General features: G+C 45.0%; 1 protein-coding gene across 2 annotated transcripts in view; it reads right to left on the bottom strand.

Moving 5' to 3' along the window:
• Positions 1-340: 340 nt before the first annotated feature.
• The window catches only part of kat6a (K(lysine) acetyltransferase 6A), a 30,467-nt gene continuing 9,346 nt past the window's right edge, over positions 341-21,461 (bottom strand). Inside the window, exons 3-17 of one of the 2 annotated variants that reach the window (XM_051074915.1) lie at positions 17,888-17,996; positions 17,011-17,126; positions 16,308-16,389; positions 15,884-15,998; positions 15,309-15,583; positions 13,619-13,731; positions 12,195-12,310; positions 11,447-11,588; positions 10,356-10,517; positions 9,922-10,015; positions 9,567-9,798; positions 7,545-7,752; positions 6,738-7,442; positions 6,243-6,504; positions 341-6,132 (exon numbers count right to left, since the gene is read on the bottom strand). In XM_051074915.1, coding sequence (XP_050930872.1) covers positions 2,744-6,132; positions 6,243-6,504; positions 6,738-7,442; positions 7,545-7,752; positions 9,567-9,798; positions 9,922-10,015; positions 10,356-10,517; positions 11,447-11,588; positions 12,195-12,310; positions 13,619-13,731; positions 15,309-15,583; positions 15,884-15,998; positions 16,308-16,389; positions 17,011-17,126; positions 17,888-17,996 — 6,120 coding nt within the window. In that variant the 3' untranslated portion in view covers positions 341-2,743. Of the gene's footprint in view, positions 6,133-6,242; positions 6,505-6,737; positions 7,443-7,544; positions 7,753-9,566; positions 9,799-9,921; positions 10,016-10,355; positions 10,518-11,446; positions 11,589-12,194; positions 12,311-13,618; positions 13,732-15,266; positions 15,584-15,883; positions 15,999-16,307; positions 16,390-17,010; positions 17,127-17,887; positions 17,997-21,461 lie in introns of both variants that reach the window. The other variant, XM_051074914.1, reaches the window with a different exon arrangement.

The following is a 21,461-nucleotide window of genomic DNA, read 5'->3' as shown; positions in this document are numbered from 1 at the left end:
CAGCCTCTTACTGTGAGAAACTGGGATTCAACATGAACACTGTTTCAAGTCAAAGTTGGAACATTCTTGGCTATTTTGAGCGAGAGATTTACCACCACTGTCTTATCTGCTGTGTGTAAAGTTGTCACAATTTGTCTTGTACCTAAGGTGCAAAACTCCCTGCCTGTACTTAAAAAGTTAAAGTAATTCAAAATCCTAAATATTCAGTTTGTAGACAAAGGTTGACTGTTTTGGAAAATGTGAATGGTATCAACATGATTTTAGATTTTAAAGCAAATCTCAAAGGAGTGGATTGTGATGATGACTCCTACAATCATAAAAAGCTCAAGGGACACATGAATGGCTCAACATAATTTATTTTCATTTTATGTTAAAATGTACAGAGTTCTTTGAAAGTACTTGCTAAGAAAGAAAAAAAAAACGAATAAATGGAAATACATACAGGGACAGAGTAGAGAGTTGAGGCTGCTGGGCGCAAATCAACCTTCACTGTGTGCCCAGCTGTCACTCCTCTCTTTTATTTTGCGCCATCTCTTAGCATACAACGCAACATGTACAATTACAAAGGATACAAAAAGGGAAGCGATATAAACAGACAGAAATATACCGAGCTCATTTTTACATGCCTCTTAAATGTAAGGAAGTCATCCTATACACACACAAGAAGTAAAAAAAAGAAAAGAATGCCAAGTGACCTTTAGATATTTGTAGTCCTTTTGTTTAAAATAGCATTAATATACTACACAAAGATAGAAAAACTCTAGAGATGAGATGGAATGGAGAGATTAAAGGCATCTTAAAGTCACTAAAAGTGAGTGGTAATTTTTTTAAATTTTGAATTTCTTAGTAATTATTACCCAAGAGGCGAGCTAAAAAATATGTATTGTTTTTTTCCTGAAACAGAAGTGAAAAAAATGACAGTACCAATATCAATGTCAGAATTTCCTTTTATATTATAGAAAAAACATTTTCTCTACAATAGGTTTTCTAAAGTCAAAAAGAGTCAGCTTGTGTCATAAAAGAAAGCTGCCCAGTCTGATAAAATTCAGAAAGAAACAAAACAAAAAATAAGTACAGAACAGAACAATACACACAAATAAAGTATGCAATGTCAGGTCTGTAGGAAAATGAAAACTCCTCTTTTGACTTTGAATACTGGTACATGGAGCAACAAGGTCAACCATTTCACCCCTGCCAGTTGAATGCCATAGCCAACAGGACCTCTAACACTAACTCGCCTCCGACCCTGCTTTATGAGTGTGCCTCTATGTGAGGGCCAAACCATGCACTAGATCAGGCATTTAGGCCCACCTTTCATAAAGGCTTACTGTCTACTGCCATATTTCTAGCCAATGGGAGTGCAGAATTTTGCTGAAAAAAAAAATAATAATACAGTTTTAACAGAATACACCATTCAAAAGCAGACTCCTCGACCTCTTTGGGCCACTAACACTTAAAGAGGGGAAGTCAGCTATAGCAAACTGACTTTCTTTAAAGCAGTTAAATGGAAATCCCACCGTTTGTTCTGCATTCCCTAAACTGCTAAAACAAAAAAAAACAAACAAAAAAAAAAAAGGCTGACATTGTACACTGTCTGTAAGTGGAGCGTGGAACAGCTGAATGTTTCCTGAGCCAGCCACCAATTGTCAACAGCTAGCCAGTATATGTGTATGTGTATGTGTATGTGTATGTGTATATGTATGTGTATGTGTATGTGTGTGTGTGTGTGTGTGTGTGTGTGTGTATCAGTGTGTGTGAGTGTGTGCTGGATATTGGGAAGTACCAGAATATTTACATCTAAACGTTTCAGAGAGGCGGCAAACTGGAAAATAATGCTACTTGTTTCATTTATGGACATATAATAGACAGTAATGCGCTCGTCTCCTCTGTGTTTGCTGTGTTTTTGGTACAACACGTCCATCCAGGAAGACAGAGACTCTGGAAACAGCTCAACACCTCAAACACCGGAGGCCCCGCTCCCATGCTTTTCTGGACCTAGGTGAAAAGCTGTCTGACCGAGTGGCCACCACAGAGATGTTTGGGTATTTCTGAGAGAGCAAGAGGGTGTTTCACCATTTCAGAATGCCACACGTATAAAGACCAAAGCATATAAGAGGTCGGACTGCACACGAGTATTTCAAAAAACAATCAACAAAAACAACAACATCAAAAATAAGATTCAACATTATGTTTAACAAAAAACAAGAGTTCGCCTACTATGTTTCACTGTCTCTTTTTTCAAGGTAAGGCTTCCTATATCAATTAAAAGATTGTGTGCATGGTTGAATATATTCAGTTTTCATTCGCAGTCTGACAAAGCAGGGTACTCCTGTATTGTCTCTCTGTATATCTCCCTCGCCGTTCTTGTTCCTCCCTGCCCCCCTCCTGCACATGATGAGGAGGAGGGGACTCCTGGGTCTGTGTGAAACCACATAAGAGGATTGTGTAGGCCTAGCCTGAAGCAGCATGGCACGTTGAGGTCCATGTACACACTCCCACCCTGAATCCTACTGACTTGCTCCCATACACAGCCAGCTGGGAGGGGAGGGGAAACGAGCCCAAATAAAAATGGACAAAATGACAACATAGAAAAAGAGGAACCCCAAAGACCCTCTCTGTCTCCATCACCCACACTCACTGGTGCCTGCCGAGGCACTGGAGAGGGTGAACAGGAGTAATGGACATTTAGAGTACAGCGAGTATCAGCTCTGGCCTCATATCTCCTTTTTCAGTTCTTTGCTGCTCATCTACTCATGTAAGGTGACTGTTTGGGGACACCGGCATAGCTGTGATGGGAGGGGCCAGTGTACATCATGTTGCCGTGGTGATTGGGCTGCATAGGCTGCTGTGGGTAACCCTGCCCTCCCATCATGCCCATCTGCATCTGCATGGGGTACTGAGCTGGCTGATTCATGTAAGGGGGATTGCCGTGATAACCGCTGTTCATCATGGGCTGGGGCATCCGGTAGCCGGCTGACATGGGATTGAGGGGTGTCATGTTCATGGAATTGTACGGTGCTGGCGTGGGCATGAGGTTTGGCATCATGCCGCGTTGCACAGCCAATGTGCGCGGCGTGCCCTGCATGGCCACTGCTCCCGAGCTGCGGCCGTAGAGCTGCTGCTGGTGTGGGGCCGGGGCCAGCTGCTGAGTGGCTTTGGACCGGATGGAAATATGGCCTTTGACTGTTGCCATCTGGCCCTGCAGCCTCTGCGTGTGTGGCGGGGGTCCCAGGCCAATGTTGGTGGTGGGCATGTTGCACTGCAGCTGCAGGGAGCCGAGGTTCATGGAGCCCGAGCTAAGGTTAGGAGGTGGAGTCATGGTGGGCTGGCCCTGAGGGAGGGGAGTGTGGGGAGAAGGGGCCAGCCCGGGATTGGAGAGAGAAACACTGGTGGCGTAGGAGGTGACAGAGGCTGAGTGAGAATAGGGCATGGCATGTGGGTCCATGATGGTGTTGGTGAGCTGCTGGAGTTTGGCCAGGCTGAACGTTGCAGAGGGCTGGGGGTAGCCCCCTGTGCCAAAATCCTGACCCATGCGTTCATAGAGGGTGCGGCCACCTCCTCCACCTCCACTCTCTGGGATCTCCATGATCATGGGTGTGGAGGCGAAGCCATTGCCCATGCTACACTGGGACAGGGCTTGCTGTTGTTGCTGTGGTGGTGGTGGCGCAGAGGGTGGAGGCTGAGGGTTGGGAGCTTGCTGCTGGGGAGGCTGCTGAGGAACCTTTTTTTGGGACTGCTGTTGCTGCTGCTGCTGCTGGTTGGTGCTGGGAGGCCTTTCAATCACACCACAGCTCTGAGGAGACTTGATGCCACAGCTCGGGGTGTTGGACGGTGGTGGTGGTGGTGGGGGCTGGGGCACACCACTGCCTACATTATTGGTACCTGGCCCGTTGTTGGGCCCTGGTCCTGTCTGCTGAATGAGGCTACAGCTGCCCATCGCTAGCTGAGACCCTCCAGTTCCTGTGGAAGATGTGAGGCTGGGGGCTGGTACGAAGGAGCAGCTGTTGGACTGTGAGGACGGGGTGGCTGAGCTGGAGGAAGAGGAGGCTGATGATGAGGAAGCTGTGGAAGCTCCTGCAACTACAGCAGCTGACAATCCCCCTCCATTCCCCCCATTCCCTGTTCCATTGCCCCCTCCACCCATGGTGGAGTCATAGCTGCTGGGGTTGTCGTAGTTCTCTGTAGTGCTCTCTATGCTGCCCAGGTCACTGAAGCCGCTGTCCACCACCTGCTGTGAGTGGTCAGACACAGACGGTACATCCATCATTGGTGACGTCTCCATGTTCTGCTGGGATGGGGCAGACAGAGAACTGGGATGCTCTGGCGTGATCTGGGTGTAACCAGCTCCAGCACCTCCACCATTGGCCCCTGCTCCAGGGGGGCCGGGTGTCCCTCCCCTCTGCCCTGCTGGTGTTGTGTCCATGATTCCTGAGGGCAACCCCGGACTGTTCACAGAGCGCACAGACTGACTGGGTAAGGGTGGCACTGGAGGATTGGGGAGGGGGCTGCTGTGCTGGGAGGCCCCACATTCCTCCACTAAGGCCAGGGCCTCCTCCTCCGCCTCCCCTGTGTGGCTGTAACTCTGCAGGGTCCGGCAGGCAGCTAGGGTCTCCTCACAGTCCTGGTAAGCCCCGTGGTGTGGCTGGGGTTCAGTCTCTTCGTCCTGGGCTTCCCCCTGTGTCAGGGACTGGACGGCCTGCATAGTCTCCAGGTCTAGCTCATTGGAGTGGTGATGGGGGTGGTGCGGGTGATGGTGGCCCAGCTCCTCCTTGAAGTCAGAGTGCTGGTGAGGGTGGGAGTGTGGATGTGTGTGCTGGGGCTCCATCAACAGCGTGACGTCCTTGTCGTCCGGGTGCAGAGGCTGGAGCTCCATGGGCTCAGAGGGAACAGACATGGCCGTAACCGTTTCCACTGCTGCAGCTGCTGCAGCGGACTCCTCCTGCTCCCTGCGCCGCCTCTCCTCCTGCTGTGGGTCAGCTGAGGAGGGCCGACACTTGGCTTCCTGCACCTCCTCCTCAGCTTCCTCCTCCTCCTCTTCTTCCTCCTCCTGCTTGCTGACATAGTCCCTGGCCACGCTGTTCTCCATGTCTAAAAAAGCCTCTCCACCTTGGGGTTCTTCTTTGACCGGAGGGGAGCTTGCGCGGGAGGCAGGCTCCTCCTCCTCCTCATCTTCATCATCATCTTCATCTTCAGAGTCTTGACTTTTTCTCTTCTTACCGCTGTTGTTGCTGCTGTTGCTCTTGTCCTCTAGGTGTCCGTCACCTTCATCATCTGCATCATGGTCATCACTGCGCCTGCTTCCTGAACCCGGTGTGACCGCTGTTCGTCTGTTGATACTACCACCACCGCTGCCCATGCTTCCACACTCCTCTTCCTCCCTCTCCTCATCATCATCGTCTTCCTCCCTGTCACCCATATCTGTGTCCTGAGGCCGGGACTGTGGGGCCCGGGGCCCTGAGGTGGAAGAGGAGGAGGAAGGGGACAGCAGGGGACGGGATGGTGGACGGTTGGGTTTGTCCTCCTCCCAGGCTCTCTCAGTCTCCTCTTCCTCATCCTCTTCCTCTTCCTCCTCTGGTTCAGAGGTGGGAGGTGGTTTAGGGGCGGGCTGTGGTGGCAGGCAGAGGGCACGGTTCTTGGGAGGTCTCCCTCTCCTCTTAGGCACTTTCTGCTCAACAGGCTTGGGGAGATAGTCATCTTCTTCGTCAGAGTCTTTCTGTTTGTCTCTATCAGCGGTGGTTCTGCAAACTCGCTTGCTGTTACGGTCCTCTGTCTGCAGCAGCTGAGGATCTTTGTCCAGCTGCTGCTCCAACAGCCTTTGTCTTTCTTGCTCCTGCCTCTCTGCCTCCTCCTGGGCCCGCTGCAGGTACCAGCTGCGGGGCTTGCGGCCAGGCTTCATCTTGATTTTGGGGGGTGGAGGATCCCCACTTTGGGCCTGGCCGTCTGTAGCACCTCGCTGGCCAGGCCCACCGCCAGGTGGTTTACCGGGTCCCCGTTTCTTCCAGTGCAGTGGTTTGCGGCTCTTTCCCTTGGGCCAGCCTTTCTTCTTCTTGATTGGGACCTCAGGGTTGGCTGCTAGCGTCTTTGATGGAGTTGCTGGCAGGGCTGCCACAGGCTTCAGCACAGGCGTTAACTCTGAGTGGAGGTAAGAAGATAAGCCAGTGTTAGATATAGCAGCACACACAAATACTTGCACATATATAACCACTAATCACTAAATTCTACTAAAAACCCTGTCTGCTCACCATCTTCCTCTGAATCTGAGAGGTGGGAGTGCCGGCCCCTTTTGGGTGCTGGGTCTGACAACCTCAGAGCAGATCGGGCTGGGGGGTAACGGCGCAGTGGGTGGCCCAGGGGTGTCTCTTCCTCCAGCCTGGGCATAGGCCTCTCTGAGTCTGAGTCTACAAACGGCTCATCCAACACCTCTGTGGTCTCAGAAATGGTCTCTGTCACCACACTGCTGTGAGGATGGCTGCGCTGACGAAAGCGACGTTTCCTCAGGGGCTTCTGGGTTGAAACAGGGTGGAGAGTTAATGTCCAAAATGACACCTACAGATGCACCTAATGCACCTAGACTGACTGATATCAAGGAGACAGACATAAATCCTGTTCCAAATACAACTGAATACTGATTTATTTTGATTTTTTCAAAAGCATTTGTCTGATGGATAATGAAGCAATCCTAATTCTGCGATTTTAACATTATTACAGTCTCAATAAATCTCAGTAGTGATTCTTACCTTGCATTTGAGCCCCATGGCAGGCTTTGTGAGGATCGGTGGGGAGCATGCCCTCCTCTCTTCATCATCTTCGTCATCATCATCTTCCTCTTCTTCACTGCTTTCACTGAAGCAGCTCTTTCTTACAGGTGGAGACTCATTTAACCTGGAAACCACAGGAAGCTGAGCCAGTCCCTCTCCAGGCCCTTCAGTCAGTCTGGGCTTAGGGCCTCTCTTTTTCCTCGGGGGCCGCCCTCTTCGTGTGGGGGTTATGGAGGGATGCCTGGCCATGTCCAGTGAGCGAAAGGCTGTGGACTCCGCTTGTCTGTCCAAGGAGAAAAGAGAGGGGGGGCTGCTGACAGAGCCTGCAGTCTTTCCTCCCTCTGTCCTCTCCTCATCTTCATCATCTTCGTCCTCCACAGGGCGGATCTTAGGTGGCCGTCCCACCCGTGCACTGTCCTTCACCTTGCCCCAAGGCCAGTTTTTGGGTGGGCGCCCCCGTGGTCTGCGTTCTCCATTTGTTGGGGGAGGGGGTCTTGGCGGTTCTTGGACAGGGGGTGGGCAGCGGACAGGAGGGGAAGTTGGAGAGCTTTGGCTAATGGGAAACCCCAAGAAGCCCTTCCTTTCCTCTTCCTCATCCTCCTCGTCATCCTCCTCCTCCTCAGCCCTCTTCTTCCCTTGGCGTATGTGCCAGGACATTGGTGGGACCTTGTGACTTGGTTTGATCTATTTACAGATGAAGTAAAATGGATTCAATAAGAGATCAATAAAAAAGTACAGCATCTTTGAGATCAATTTGTTATGTCCACAGAAATTCAACGCATTTACCTCCTTGCGTTTGTCTTTCTCTGGTTCTTCATCCTGATCGTCATCATCATCATCATCTCCATCTCCATCGGCATCAGAGACCACAGTGTTGGTTACAATGACAGGAGTCCAGCGGAGGCACTCTGGGTCGACCTCCAGCTGCCGTGGCCGGGCTTTGAGACGAGACACGTGACTGGTCACCAGCTTCTCCCTTCGAACCAAGACGAGTCTGACAAACCCCCAGGAAAAAGAAACAAGAGCATTAGAACTCTGTGTGCACGTTTTTATACATGTGGACAAATTACATGAGAATAACTGTGTATACCAGTATATGTGTGTGCACATCCACATCGATGTGTTAATCTTAGCTTGCAACACCAACGTGAAGTATTGTGTACACATATATGTGGTAACTTGTGTGCATGTAGGTAAGTATGTATATTGACATTTACAAGACTACTAAAACAAAGTCTCACAATGTCACAATCAGGTAGGACTGAGTACCGAATCTTTTATGGCACCGACCGAAATGCTTCGATACTACCCGGTATCGAAAGACGCTTTATTTTGATACCAAGGAATTAATCACATGATCAAGATCTGATAATGCTGCCAGTGATTGGCTGTAACGTTACACGTGGTAGAGGCATGCAGGAAGAATACTCACGTTGTTATGCCTACAGACGGGGTTCACGTGTATCTGTGCTGTGAACTACAGAGTGTGTGTGTCGAAGCGTTTAAAAAAAATGCGACAGAGGTCAAAAGTGTGACTCCATTTTAGCAAGATTGATGCCAGTTGTGCGCAGGACATCGCTGATAAGACAGGAAATCGCTGCTAAGGCAACAGGACCAATTTGATGAAGTATTTGAACATGCACGGAATCAGTTTACAAGCAGAAAGTTGCTCTGTGTTCAACTGCACAAAGATTCCTTTAGTATGCAGCAGTGAGCATCAGACACTGACTTGTTATTTGTTCTTTTGCACTGAAAATTATTTGTTGGATATTTTTTAATGTTAGAAAACTGCTTTGAGTGGAAAAATGCCAAAGCTGAAAAATAAAACTCAAACCATAATATGTAATGTAATTTTCTTTGTTAGAATTGATTTGATAAAAATGGTATTGAAAAAAGTATTGTTCAGAAACCAGTATCGAAGTCAAGGTATCGGTATCTGTACCCATATCGAAACTTTTTGAACGATACCCAGCTCTATGGTGACATTTAGCCACTTCTTTCTGTTGTTGCCACAGACCATTGTCTTAGTCCACATAACTGTGAGCTAAAAACCCTGTTTCATAGGTCAGTGCTATCAGTGACAGTAGGTTACTCACCGACATAATCTGAAACAGTGCTAATTACACTTAACCAGACTTCCCTTTCAATCCTACTGTTGGTGAAATTTGAGTGGAATGAAGTGTCAAATGACTTGGTTGCATGCCAGTGTTAGCTGCAGTGTGTTACAGTCACAGTGGGATGGAAGAGGTGTTGGCTGCTTAGACCAAGATGCAGCAGAATTTCATTATAATTCAGAATTTTATTTAGAATGATGTGTTTCCAGGGTTTCAAATTAATTAATGAATTAAGGCTGCAGCAATACACCACAAATACTGATGGACAGTGGAATTTAAATACATCCGACTGCACACACATTTTATTATAGGGACAACATAAGCAATGATCCGACTGAGGTCTACTTTAAAAGCTGCCTTCATTTACATAAAATGTGTACTGTTTTGCTTGGGTTAAGCTTTAAAAGAACCTTTAATACACTGTGACTGAGTGCTGTCTGGCAACCTGATCCTTCTCTTGACTCTCATTGCATTGTAAGTGATAGAGTGTGCTAATGTAGGGGGAATAATGATGGAAATGATAAAACAGGTTGAGCTCACTGAGAATGATGTTTACATCTGTATGTATCTGTATCACTATGCAATTTGAGAGGAACTTCCAACTACCATGTGAACCACTATAGTATGTCTGGGCCTTTCATGGGACTGAATAATGTGGTATGTTTCAGAGCATATGACTGGTCCAGTCTCTGACCTGTCTCCTCGCTGCTCCAGCATGTTGAGGCTGTGCAGGGTGGTGGTGATGTCCTGAGGGCAGATCCCTGTCAGTTTGCTAAGCTGTCGTATGGTGATCTGCCGGTCACGGACCTCATGGAGACACTCCAGCACCACACTGCGCCAGTAGGCCATGTAGGACAGCCGACCTAGGTCCGAAAGAGGCTTCTCAGGAGATCCTGGCTGGCCCTCACGCTTTGACAGTAAGTAGCCTGTAGGGAGGAAAGAATAAACCAAAGACAGATACCACATTAGATATTACACGTATACATATACATATAGGTATTGGTGTTGACACTGTGTTTGTGTGTTTTGTTTAAGGCTGATGCCCTTACTGAAGTCGATGAGAAAGCGTCCGTAGCCCTTGCGCTGGTACTGTGGAAGAATCATGATGCATGATACGTTGTATTTCTGTTGACAGTGCTTCTCCTGAAGAGGAGGGAAAGACGGACACATTATACCATTAGAAAAAATCATGGAACCACATTACAGTGCTGTGTGGGTGTGCAGCAGGGAGCTGATGGTACTGTGTCCGCTCGCTAACTGCTGTATTTTGGCAGGCATGTTAATGGGAGCACCTGCAACTGCACACTCCAGAGGGGCAACAGAGCTCACAGCACCCAGTGTTATGAATTCCTTGAAAATGAGAGAAACATGGTGGAGTGGACACAGAAAATACAAAACCACAACCAAAACCATAACTTCATTTAGAGGCTGTGGGGAGAGGGGCCCAGTAAAAGGGATAATGTTGGAGGCATCGTGGTCATACCTTAGAGAAGTAGCCGACGAGGTGGCAACCTTTGCTGTCGTTCTGGGTCAGGACATAGAAAAGGAAGGGCTCCACATCATAGTAGAGGGTCTTGTGGTCCAGGAACAGCTTGGCCAGCAGACACAGGTTCTGACAGTAGATTGTGCTCACATTCCCATCAACCTGTGGCAGGATTAGTAAAGAAACACATCAGTACAACACTGACAGAAAGTTTCCTAAATAACTACTGCTTAGTCCCAGAAACATTCCAGAAGCACATCTTTAAGGTGCTGTTAGAGAGCCAAGGAGCAAAGTGAAAGTGAATGGAGCAGAAGTTAGTGTCAAGCAATGATCTCAGCCGAGTCTCTGGAGACCCTGACAGATAGAGAGGGCAGAGGAGACAAACAAAGAGCTGTTAAGAGAAAGAGGAGGGTGGTTCAGACTGGCAGCTTGCCAGTTTTCTCTGCTCTCCTCTGAGCGAGGATGGACTGCAGAGCAGGGAAAAAGAAGCTGCAGTGGCCATGGCCTGCAGGCAACAATCCACTGAATCTGCTGCTGCGCTATGCCACAAGAACAGCTTAACTGTAAATCAGTAATTATCAATTCTAATAATAAGACAGGCTTTCCCAGATGAAAGAATATTCCACTGTAGTAGGTAAGGATTGCAATTCAACACTATTCACAATTTGACTGATAAACATATTGTATATTCATGAAGATTATGGCAAAGTACTGGTGTGCTGTGCATATGATCAATCTCTGATCATGCTAATACTCTTGGTCTTAAATAGCAATTAGTGGGTCTTGGTAAAAGTCTATGGAATGCATGGAGGACATTTTTGAGAAAGGATTCATTGCTCTGTACCTGTGACTACACCAAACAACTGTGTGCAATTTGAGGAGACTACCAGGGCTACAGTTAAAACTCTAGGTGCAATTTTGAGGTGAGAAGATTAGGTTAAGATCTGGCTGCACTGTGGTTTGCAGGTTCAACAAAGGCCTGTCTCTCTCTGTTCCAGTGTCATCCCCCATCAGTATATTGCCTGCCTTTGGGTTGTTCAGGTCATTAACTATCACCATCATTCAGTCAGTCTCTGTGAACAGTTCCTCACCTCAAATACAGAGACATCGTCCTTCCTGTAGATCTCATTGGCAGGAGGGTGAAACCAGTTGCATTTCTTCATGTGCTGGTAGAGGATGCTGCGGCTCTTCATGTACCGCAGGCAGAACTCACACAGGTAGAGCTTCGGTAGTCTGGAAAGGGAAAAGGAAGGGATGAAAAAAGGAAAAGTGACATGAATATGTACTGGTTTTCTTTGTGGTTTATGATAGTTTTATTGAGTATGTCTGAATTCTGGGCTGTTGTACAGACAGAAAAAAGCAGTGAGCATAAGTGAACTTGGGTTTTGGGAAACTGTGATGACCATTTTTACTACTTTCTCAAATTTTATGGACAAAACAATTAAATGATTAACTGGGAAAATAGTTGACAGATTAGTGGACTGCAACCATTTTCACAGCTCTTGTTTTGAAAGCTGCAAATAACATTTTAAGGGTCAATATTGATATTTTTGCTCCGAAGGGGTCAGTAAACTTTTTAGCACCTAATGAAAGCAGACTGAATAAGAATAGGCAGATTTTATTCAGCAGTTACATAGCTGAAAAAAAATGACTACACCCTCAGTAAATCAGAATCTAATTGCCTGCCTGGCTCTGGCTGAGTACCAACCAAAGTAGGTGGTACTGTAAACAACATTTTAATTGAGCTCCATTACACTGGTGGTAATTTCTACGCCTACAAGTGAGACTGTTAGCTAAGCGCATTATGCTGTTGTGCTTCATTATGGCACATTGGCTTACCTGCTGTACTCCTGGGGGTAGGGAGATGAATACCACGTCTGGATTTCAAACTTGCCAAACTCGATGACTGACGGACAGCGCATCTGAGGGTCTGGTGGACCTGTCACCCCAACTTTCTGTTTAGGGAAAAAGATGAAGGAAGAAAGGGAGGGGGAGAAAGGAAAGGTAAATTCCAGGCTTACTACAGGAAGGATTAGCAGATCATTGAGCAGGCAGACCAGGCATTACTGGCCTAGGGTCTTATTGGAGCCCATAAAGTCTTATAACCATATCAGTAGTATAGGCTAATTGCCAAAAGCCACAAAGTCTCATCACTATGGTATTCCCAGAAAGACCAGCCTACTTGATAATAAGACTATAGAGTCAAAAGTGAAGCTGTCAAAATGCATTGCTGGAGAATTCTAACAGACTGGTTAGGACATCCCTGCCTGCCGTTTATGATGATCATGTACTCTACTCCACTGCTGCTCAGCCTCAATAATCACATCAGCCCTTTTCACACATCATTAACTTGTACTACTCTGCCTGCATCAAACACTTAAACACTGGTGTGGATGTTCCAGTAGGGATCTAGGATGGTGTTTTAATAGGACTCCTGTGACGCTGGCCAAACACCCACCCTGTGGTCAATCTACTGCTGCAATAATGCTGTGAAACAGGGCATTAATGTGGCTAATTTATGTCTCCCCTCTACAACTGGCTAACCTGTCAGGGCAGGACACTGTCATCAGAGCTGCCCTATTCTGTGTTCACTCAATCAAATATAAGATGTTTTAACACTAGCTTGGTATAGTTAGTAGTCTTTCATTAGTTGCTAAACTAGTAGGTATAGTTACACTGACCAACCCCACCCTTCCAAACAGTAGGAGAGTTGAGTTCATAAATCACAAGCAGAAAGTGAAATTCAAATACATTTTCAGGGGCAACACTATATGATAGCTGTTCTCCTTCTATCATCCCTTGTAATTTGCATCCATTGGTCATTTAAAACTAAAACTTTGATCCTCACTGTGCCCTATGTGCCCTGTATCTCTAGTAATGGATAATTTTAATACACATGCTGAACCTGGCAGCCGTTCCATGGCTAATTAATTTCTTGCAGTGCTGAAATACAATGGTCTCTCGCAGCTCATTGACTTTTCCACCCACAAACATGCCTACATCCTACACACCTCATCTGAGTCACTGACCATCGTTTACAACCTGGCTGCTGTTGACTCTGACCTCATTTTCAACACAGCTGAAATTCAGTTCCGCCTCTGCCCACTGTACGTTTACATAATATCACGTCCAATGACCCAGGCTGGGCAGCCTCAGTCACAGACTCACAGGTCTCTCCCGGGTCCCCCCTCCCCGCTGTCCCACCCCTGTCCATTCACAAAATTTTAAAAGACATCTAATATTTCGTTTCGCTGTTTGTGTACCTGTAGTGCCAGCTCCTGGATGTGTCTGAACAGTTCAATGTCTTTTTCCGTCAGGTTCTCGTGGCCAGGCAGTTTGTCATCGTCGTCACGCCAGTCGCTGCCTTCCTGATTGTCTGGGGATTGAAATACAGAGTCGACATTAATGCAAATCCAGTGAGAGGCGTGTTAGACAGGATGTCAAGATGTCTGCTGATTGATTTTTTGTGATACTGCCACAGAAGGCAGACAGCAAGGAGGCATTTGTACACAGTTTCAAGTTTTCTTAAAATAAACCCTGATAAAACAGTATTTTCTTTCTAAAGGAGGAGGAATTTTGCTGATTTACCTCAGGGGATTGAGTTAAAGAGCAGCATGTAGGTGGGGGAGTCATATATGACATAAATGTACTCTAAGTCTTTTGCCACTTTGCTCTGTCATTGGTACACGCTGCTTTGCTTTTACAGCTTAAACAGTGCAACTGGAGTTAGCCTTTAAACACACAAATTAAGTGTTCAGAAATTGTGTCCCCTCATTTGAGTGAATGTAAAACCTACTGTGCATATTTGTGCCATATGTCAGTTTCTTACAACACTTCAGAGATAGTGATATATTAGGCGTCATATCACTACAGATATATATTTTAATGATAAAGCTATCAATGTGGTTAATGTGGCTTTGTATACAGGTCAAATTATTACTTGTCTTTTGAAAACTCTGGATTTTTCACAAAACTTAGTAACCTGTGTGAACCTGATTATCCACTGTACAAGAAAATTGTCAAAGTGGGTCATAACACAGACACGGGTGCCGGTGGAACATGAACCAAACGCACATCTGTTCTGTCACATTTATTTTCCTCCTGTGCAGCACTTGAGACTGTGTGTTTTTGGCCTCAGAAACTTCAGTGGAAATAGAACCGCAGGTGGCCACTTCAAATTACACAGCAATTTCTCTTAATGCATAAGCAACAATTTCCTCAGGCAGAAAATGACAAATCAATTCCACACTATTTTTACCCTTGGGCTACAGTTTCCAAATAAGTTACATCGGGACTGGATCATTTTTTAAATGGGAAGCACTGCGGCCTATGCATCACAATAACAGCTGGGAGTACTGAGTCTGTTTATTAGTAAACCATCTACCTGACAACCCCTAAATTGAGTTGGATAAAGTGCTGCAAAAGGACGTATGAAGATACAGTATGTTTTTAATGTTATGATGCTGATGGCTCATTAAAGTGCAACTATTGCCAATTTATGTGGTGGAATTGTTTGAGAAGTTAAAATCCACAGCCCATTTTTCATTTTTGCAGTCACTTCATTAATATGTTCATTTTGTTTTTGTGCTGTTCCAAATTAGCTTAATGGCTTTTTCACTAAACACAACACAGCACATTCACATCACTTTATGTCACAGTTGCAAAGTTATTTATGATATTCATGTCAAATACATGAATTTTATAAAATTACTTTTGGTAAATTTACAATAATTTCACATGTGCCATATATAATTTATTTTACGTTGCCAATCACAAGGAATTTTGTCTGCTTGACCAGTAAAAATCTAATATCTTGCACCAAGCAGTAATGTTTATCTACAGACTAAAATTCATCCTGCAACAGTAGTGAAGTGCTGTGTGTGTAAGCAGAAAAACAAAGCTAACCCTTACCCCCCCTGTCATCTCCTTCTCCCTTGCGACTGGCTTTCTTACGGATGCGGCACTGTTGTGAGTAGTCCACCACTTCCTGCCGTGCTTTGCGGCCCTCAGGTGACGGTGTGAAGAACTTCGTGAGGGCGTCGATAAGGCCCTTGGTCTTGTTGTTGAAGCGCAGGCTGCTCTGTGACAGGTCGTCATCCTCCCGCATGGAAAAAAGCAGCCGGTCGTCACCAGGGTAACCCTCGCAGGAGGAGCTGGAGGATGAGTTGGCCGAGGCTGAGCGCTTCCGCCGACCACGCCCGCCAAGCTTTTTGAAGGGCCGTCCTGGCCTGCGGAGGAAGTCAGGAGTCTGGTTAAAGACTGTGTTAACAGGTAATAGAGCTGGATGGACCCAGAGCCTATAGAACTACAATATGTACATACTGGACAACAACTGAACCACACACTATGTTTGTATAGATACATACTGATAAATTAGGCAGAGAAGAGAGATAAAAGAAAAAACTGCTGTAATCTGATTCTGGAGCTTAGACATTGTCACTGTTAACTCAGATACATGACGTCTTGCTGTGACTCTCCACTGGTCTGACATTGAAGAAGACATCATTGGATGAAGATAGTTTATTCACCTGTTCTTGGGCCGTCCCAGCGGTGCATTGTAGCGCCGTTTGATTTGCGCTGCCTTTTCATGTAAAAGCGTCTTTCCCTTTTTCCTGGGTTGGCAGATTTGACAAATCCACATGCCTGGGAGAAAAAGAGAAAAAACACAGGTTCACATACACTGAGGGGGATTAGACATGTCAGGCTTCAGCGCAAACGCTAACATGTTATGGGATGTATCTAACACATTAATACTTAATGGTGAAGCATTAGGTGTTCTACTTAAGTTCAAGAGATGGTTTAATCATTTACTGTGACTGTAATGATCATAGAGAGCAGTACTGTATGAGCTGTGTGTGTTCTTTCAGAGGTAGGACAGGTACAAGTTGAATTGCTGTGAACAGGTAATGAAGAGGTAGATTGTCAGTTAAAGAAACAGCCCTGTGTATTTACCTTTTGGCATCCGTGTGAGGGGAGGATCACAGCACTCCATGTGGAAGCCCCGGTCACAGGAGTCACAGAACAACATGTTGTCCTGTACAGGACACACACACACACACACATTGATGATTACCAAAGGCTTTACATGCGTTTTTAGACAAGGTGAGCCTCAATGATTTTATCAATAGTAACTAACTGAACATGATAAGCACACATGACAACAGAATCTTGGACCAAAATTGTGTCTGTATGAAGTCAACTATCATTGTGATCCATGTCCAAAAAGATGAATACGCTCAAGAGCTCATTCAAATTACAAATTTTGATGAGATTTCAACATACTTACGCACATAATAAATTAATACTTTTTATTTTATTATATGAATTTGTCAATTAAAAGTAAAGTATCAACCATGTCTGGTTTGAGCAACTACTTAGTTTCCATTTTATTCTGTGTTCTCACAGGTATATTTTGTCATTGTGCATCTTGATAATACATCATGCATTTTGTCTCTCCACAAACATTTGAATAACAATGATTTCTAACTTGACAAGTAAGAGAAAAGAGTGGAATCACGCCGAGCCTGACTAAAATAGCTCAATCCCAGGACCACAGATATGTCTATCAGCATCTCTATCGGGCACTTAAGCAGAGAAGAGAGCGTTCACAGACACTGTTCGGCTGCCAGTCCGCCATATTCACTCATCCACTCACCGCATTCTTTCCTTGATCCTGACAGCTGCTGCAAGTCTTGCATTCGATGCACTGCCACCACAGAGCCTTGACACGCGCTGTGAGCTCTGGGGAGAACTTGAGACAGGACGGGTGGCCTGCAGGTAGATAGACAGGCGTACACAAGCAAGTGCATCAACATCACAAACTTTTTTTGTCGCTGCTGACTGACAGCCGTGACCCACTTGCATCATTGTAGGAGGGAAAAAAGGCTCCTTTTGGAATTAAAGCCCTCACTGAATCAAACCTGGCTGCAAAGAGAGTGTTCAAACATAAATGACAATCTGTCAGAGCTGTGCTTTTGCTCTGTTTGAAGAGTAGCAAACAAGACGGTCTTGTCTGGGACAGAAACCCGCAGAGGAAAGAAGCAGAACACAATCTGTCCTCTGCTTTCACTAAGCAATGTCAGGCCATAGCTAGAAGACTACAAGATTTTATAGGGAATCCATCATATCTCAGATTTACTGAAAACATAGACTAGTACCAGTATCAGTGTGTTCAATCACTGTGTTCATATTTCTCAGTTATCAGTTTAAGCATGGCATCCTGGGAATGAAATGAAAGAAAAATAACCACAATATGTCTAGCTTCCTTATATTACACTCAGCAATTTACAGCCCCAGTCTAAAAATGTGTAACTTTTAATTAATAAAATAAATAAATCAAAAATAATAATTCATAATAGCTGCATTTATTTTATCCAATCACATCTATGTTTTGCAGGCAGTTGATTGGATCTTCTTCCTACCTTCCATGGTTGACAAAAAAACTAAAAAACTGTAATCAAGTCAAGACTTAACTGGTACTAAAAATGTTTCTGAAGAAGTTCAGGTATTACTGGTCACAGATTTACACTTACCGCTATTGCCACAGTCTGCACAGGAGATGAGCTCCTCCGGCTTCTTATCGCGATTCTGCTCCTTGGTGCCCAGACAGAAGCTGCAGATGGGGATGGGCTCTGCCACCGGCTGGCAGAGGGACAGAGCAGGAGGGAAAAGGGGGACACAAGTTGAGACTGTCAGTCAAGGCAACAGCTTCATTGTACAAATGAAAACAACAAAGTGGCCTTGTGTGTCCTGCCACAGTGGATGACTGTTGCTATGTGTATTAACAAGCTAACAGCGGACTGAAAATTACAATGACACCATGGAGCATGTGGATCTGTGAACAGAGTTTAGGATAATGAAGAGCATGAGAGTCACTGTGATGAGTGAGCTTGTATAATTTATGCGACATGTCATGTTAGAGGCTGCCATTGTGTGCCAGTGTCTCTTGCTGATTCCTGAGCTGTTTGATCAAAAGCTATGACTGTTATACTGACAGAGGAGTTTAATTCCACTGCAACGTGTCCCAATTTGACAGTTACTCTGAAACATGCCATCAGACATTCAGTTCTGGGGCTGCATAAATCTTTTAATGTGTCCCCGAAAAAATACAGACCATGTTAGCAGGTGTGTACTCAGATGCAAAACAAACACATTATCTGAAGTGTGCACAAGCACAAACTGAGCCAGGTTTGTGTCCAGGAAAACAAAAAGGCAGGAAAACAGTTAACATGTTGTTAGACATCAAATAGGACTTGTGTGAACAATAAAGCTGAAAAATCACATCCCTGAAGCAACGCAGGTGCACTTCACACAGACACAAACACAGGAGAGGAGGGGCCAAGGGGTGACTCTCCTTGAAAGTTTCTGGGGCCTGGAAGCCCTGAGGGGAAGTGGTGGCTTACTGCTACTTCACAGTAAACCACAAGTAATTTTCAGCAAACACATTTTGTTTACTACTGAATGCTGTCCAACAGATACAAACAAGTCAAATTTGTTCTGCTGTCATTGCACTTTAACTGTAACATCTTTACACTTTGGCTAGTACATTACAACACTCATAAATGCCAGGAGATCTTTTTAAAAAGTTTTTGGCCTTTTATTGAAAATCAGTGGGTGTGATTACAATTTACTGACAGATAAAAATGATAAAAAATTAATAAAAAATAAAAAAGCTTTTTTTTTAAGTGCAAGCACAAATTTAAGCTGCTTGTGTGTATACCAATGGTACAGCCAGTAGTTTTTAGAAAGTCACATACTGAGGTGAATGAAGAACATCTGTGTGTTATCAAGGTGATGCAGAATAATTTTAGGTTAAATACACCTGTATCTGGAAAAATCAACTGACTTCAGTCAATTTAGTAGCAAAAAACAGTGTCATGAGGACAAGGAAGCTTCCAAACACATCAAAGGCAACTTCATTGAAAAGAGCACAAGATGATTTCCAAGGCACTGAATATCCCCAGTACAGCATGTTCACATGTTGACATATGTTGACACTGTGCATACAATAGTGTCTTCCATCACCCAACTGTTTCCACATTCTCAGCTTTATGGCAGAGCAGCAGAGAGAAAGGCACTATTGAAAACAACTCACATGACAGCTAGGCTGATGTTTGCCAGCAGGCATGTGGGAGAAACAGGAGGGAGAATTTTCTATGATCTGATGAAAACTAAAGTGGAACTCTTTGGTCATCGTATTAAACTGTATTTTATGAATCACACTCTGGATGTCAGAACAAACAATGCATGGTAGCACCATGCTGTAGGGATGCTTCTCTGCAGCACGCCACAGAAGGCAGGGGGTAACACGACTGCAGCAAAATCTGCAAGAGAAGGACAGCCTGGGAGAAGACACACGTCCGAATAAAAAGCCAAAACTTAAAACAATATCCTGGATTGGACAAGTCTGAATCCAGACCTCAATCCATATCACAACTACCGACCACTGCCAACAACGGGAAAATTGCTGTTCAGTCACTCCTGACACTTAACAGAACCTGAACACTATTACAGCTCTCACAATTCAACTTAACACTGACCTGAAATGGATAAATAATCAGTAATCTTTGTTAATTAGTGTCACAGTGGCCTAATTATTCTGCTGATCATTCAACATTGTATCATAATAAAACATTAAAGAGCCTGGGGCAGATGAATGTCATTACAGAGACAGTAAATCCTTTTAATACTGTGAAACAGGGCATACATCAGACACTTCATGATAAAACATCTTTTGTATCCTTTTAATAGATGGGCTCAAGCATCTGTGTGAAAGAAGGGTTTTCATTGTTCACACTTAGGATTATGAGATAACATAAGAGACCTGCAACACTAACTATTTTCACAAAGCATAAATTCCCTGTTTGCTAAGACTGTCAGTCAGCTGTTGATTCTACTACTGAAACACATTTATGAGGCTGTATCCTGTGGTACCTAACCAGTGGTGAGCACAGTAACTTGTGCTCCAAGCAGAAAATTAGCCTGCAACCTGGGATAATATGAGGGATTGGCAGACACCATCAATGTAAAATTAAGCCTCAAATAACTGTTGCATTATTTCTAACACAACTTACTATGAATCAACAGAGTGAAAAAGGAAAGGAAGAAGACTCTTAAGAGGAAGAGTTTACGCTCATGCACATCCCTGGTAACTGTGATGATCTGTATGTTTTATATAGTAATGTAATTTGGATGCTATCTAACAGCCAAGGTCAGAACATTGCTCCCAACCCCCAAAGGTCCATCTAATCCTTTATTTAGCAGGAAAACAACAACATGACTTAAGTTGGTGTTACGAGGTTTCCTGCAGGACCACGGTGTGAATGCACATAGCTGCAGAGAGCTGGGTAGGCACCAGGTCCTTGCAGGGAGGAGACAGGGACAAGAGCTTGATTTATTGGGTTAATTTCCTTCTGACTCAGGCTGCTTCCAGCAGCCCCCGCTACACCTTACCCACCCACATAACACGGCACAGGGACAGAGAGAGAAAGAGAAACAAAAGGTGTGAAGTGAGGGAGTAAGGGAAGAAAGAGGTAAACTGAGAGACAAAGAACAAGTGGTGAATAGAGAGGTAGATAAGGAGAGACATGCAGGCTATTGAGAGAAAGAGTCTTACTAGCTCTCTATTTCTGAAACCATTTTACAGTTTTACATGTGAAAATACTATGAAATGATGTAGTGATTATGTGCCGTATTACACTATAAGATTGATAAAAAGTCATTAATAACCTCTATATAACCTGAATGCATGATTTAAGTTTTTATATTGGTCTACAAAATACACCAACAAAGTCACTGAAGAGAAATGAAAGTCAGCAACAAGAAGAAAGAAAAGAGGAGGAGGACTGGAGTACGAAAAAGGCAGAGCGAGGACAAAAATAAGAATCCAGAGGGCAAGAGAGCGAAGGAAATGGAAAGCGTAAAGAAAGAGAAAATCTGCAGCAGCAGTCCTCTGAGCAGCCTGCGTGCGACCAACACCTCAATCATTCCTGACGCTTAACCCCTTCCCCGCCAGAGGAGGTCAACTGCTCCCGCTCGCCTTGTGAGCGCTTGAGTAAACACGAGCCAGGAGCGAGTGAACGAGAGTCGCCTTTCTCACACACACAC

The sequence above is a fragment of the Lates calcarifer genome, linkage group LG13 (genome assembly GCF_001640805.2).
Source record: "Lates calcarifer isolate ASB-BC8 linkage group LG13, TLL_Latcal_v3, whole genome shotgun sequence".
NCBI lineage: Eukaryota > Metazoa > Chordata > Actinopteri > Centropomidae > Lates > Lates calcarifer.
Note: the sequence above shows the minus strand (reverse complement) of the source record. Positions and strands in the feature narration are given on the sequence as shown.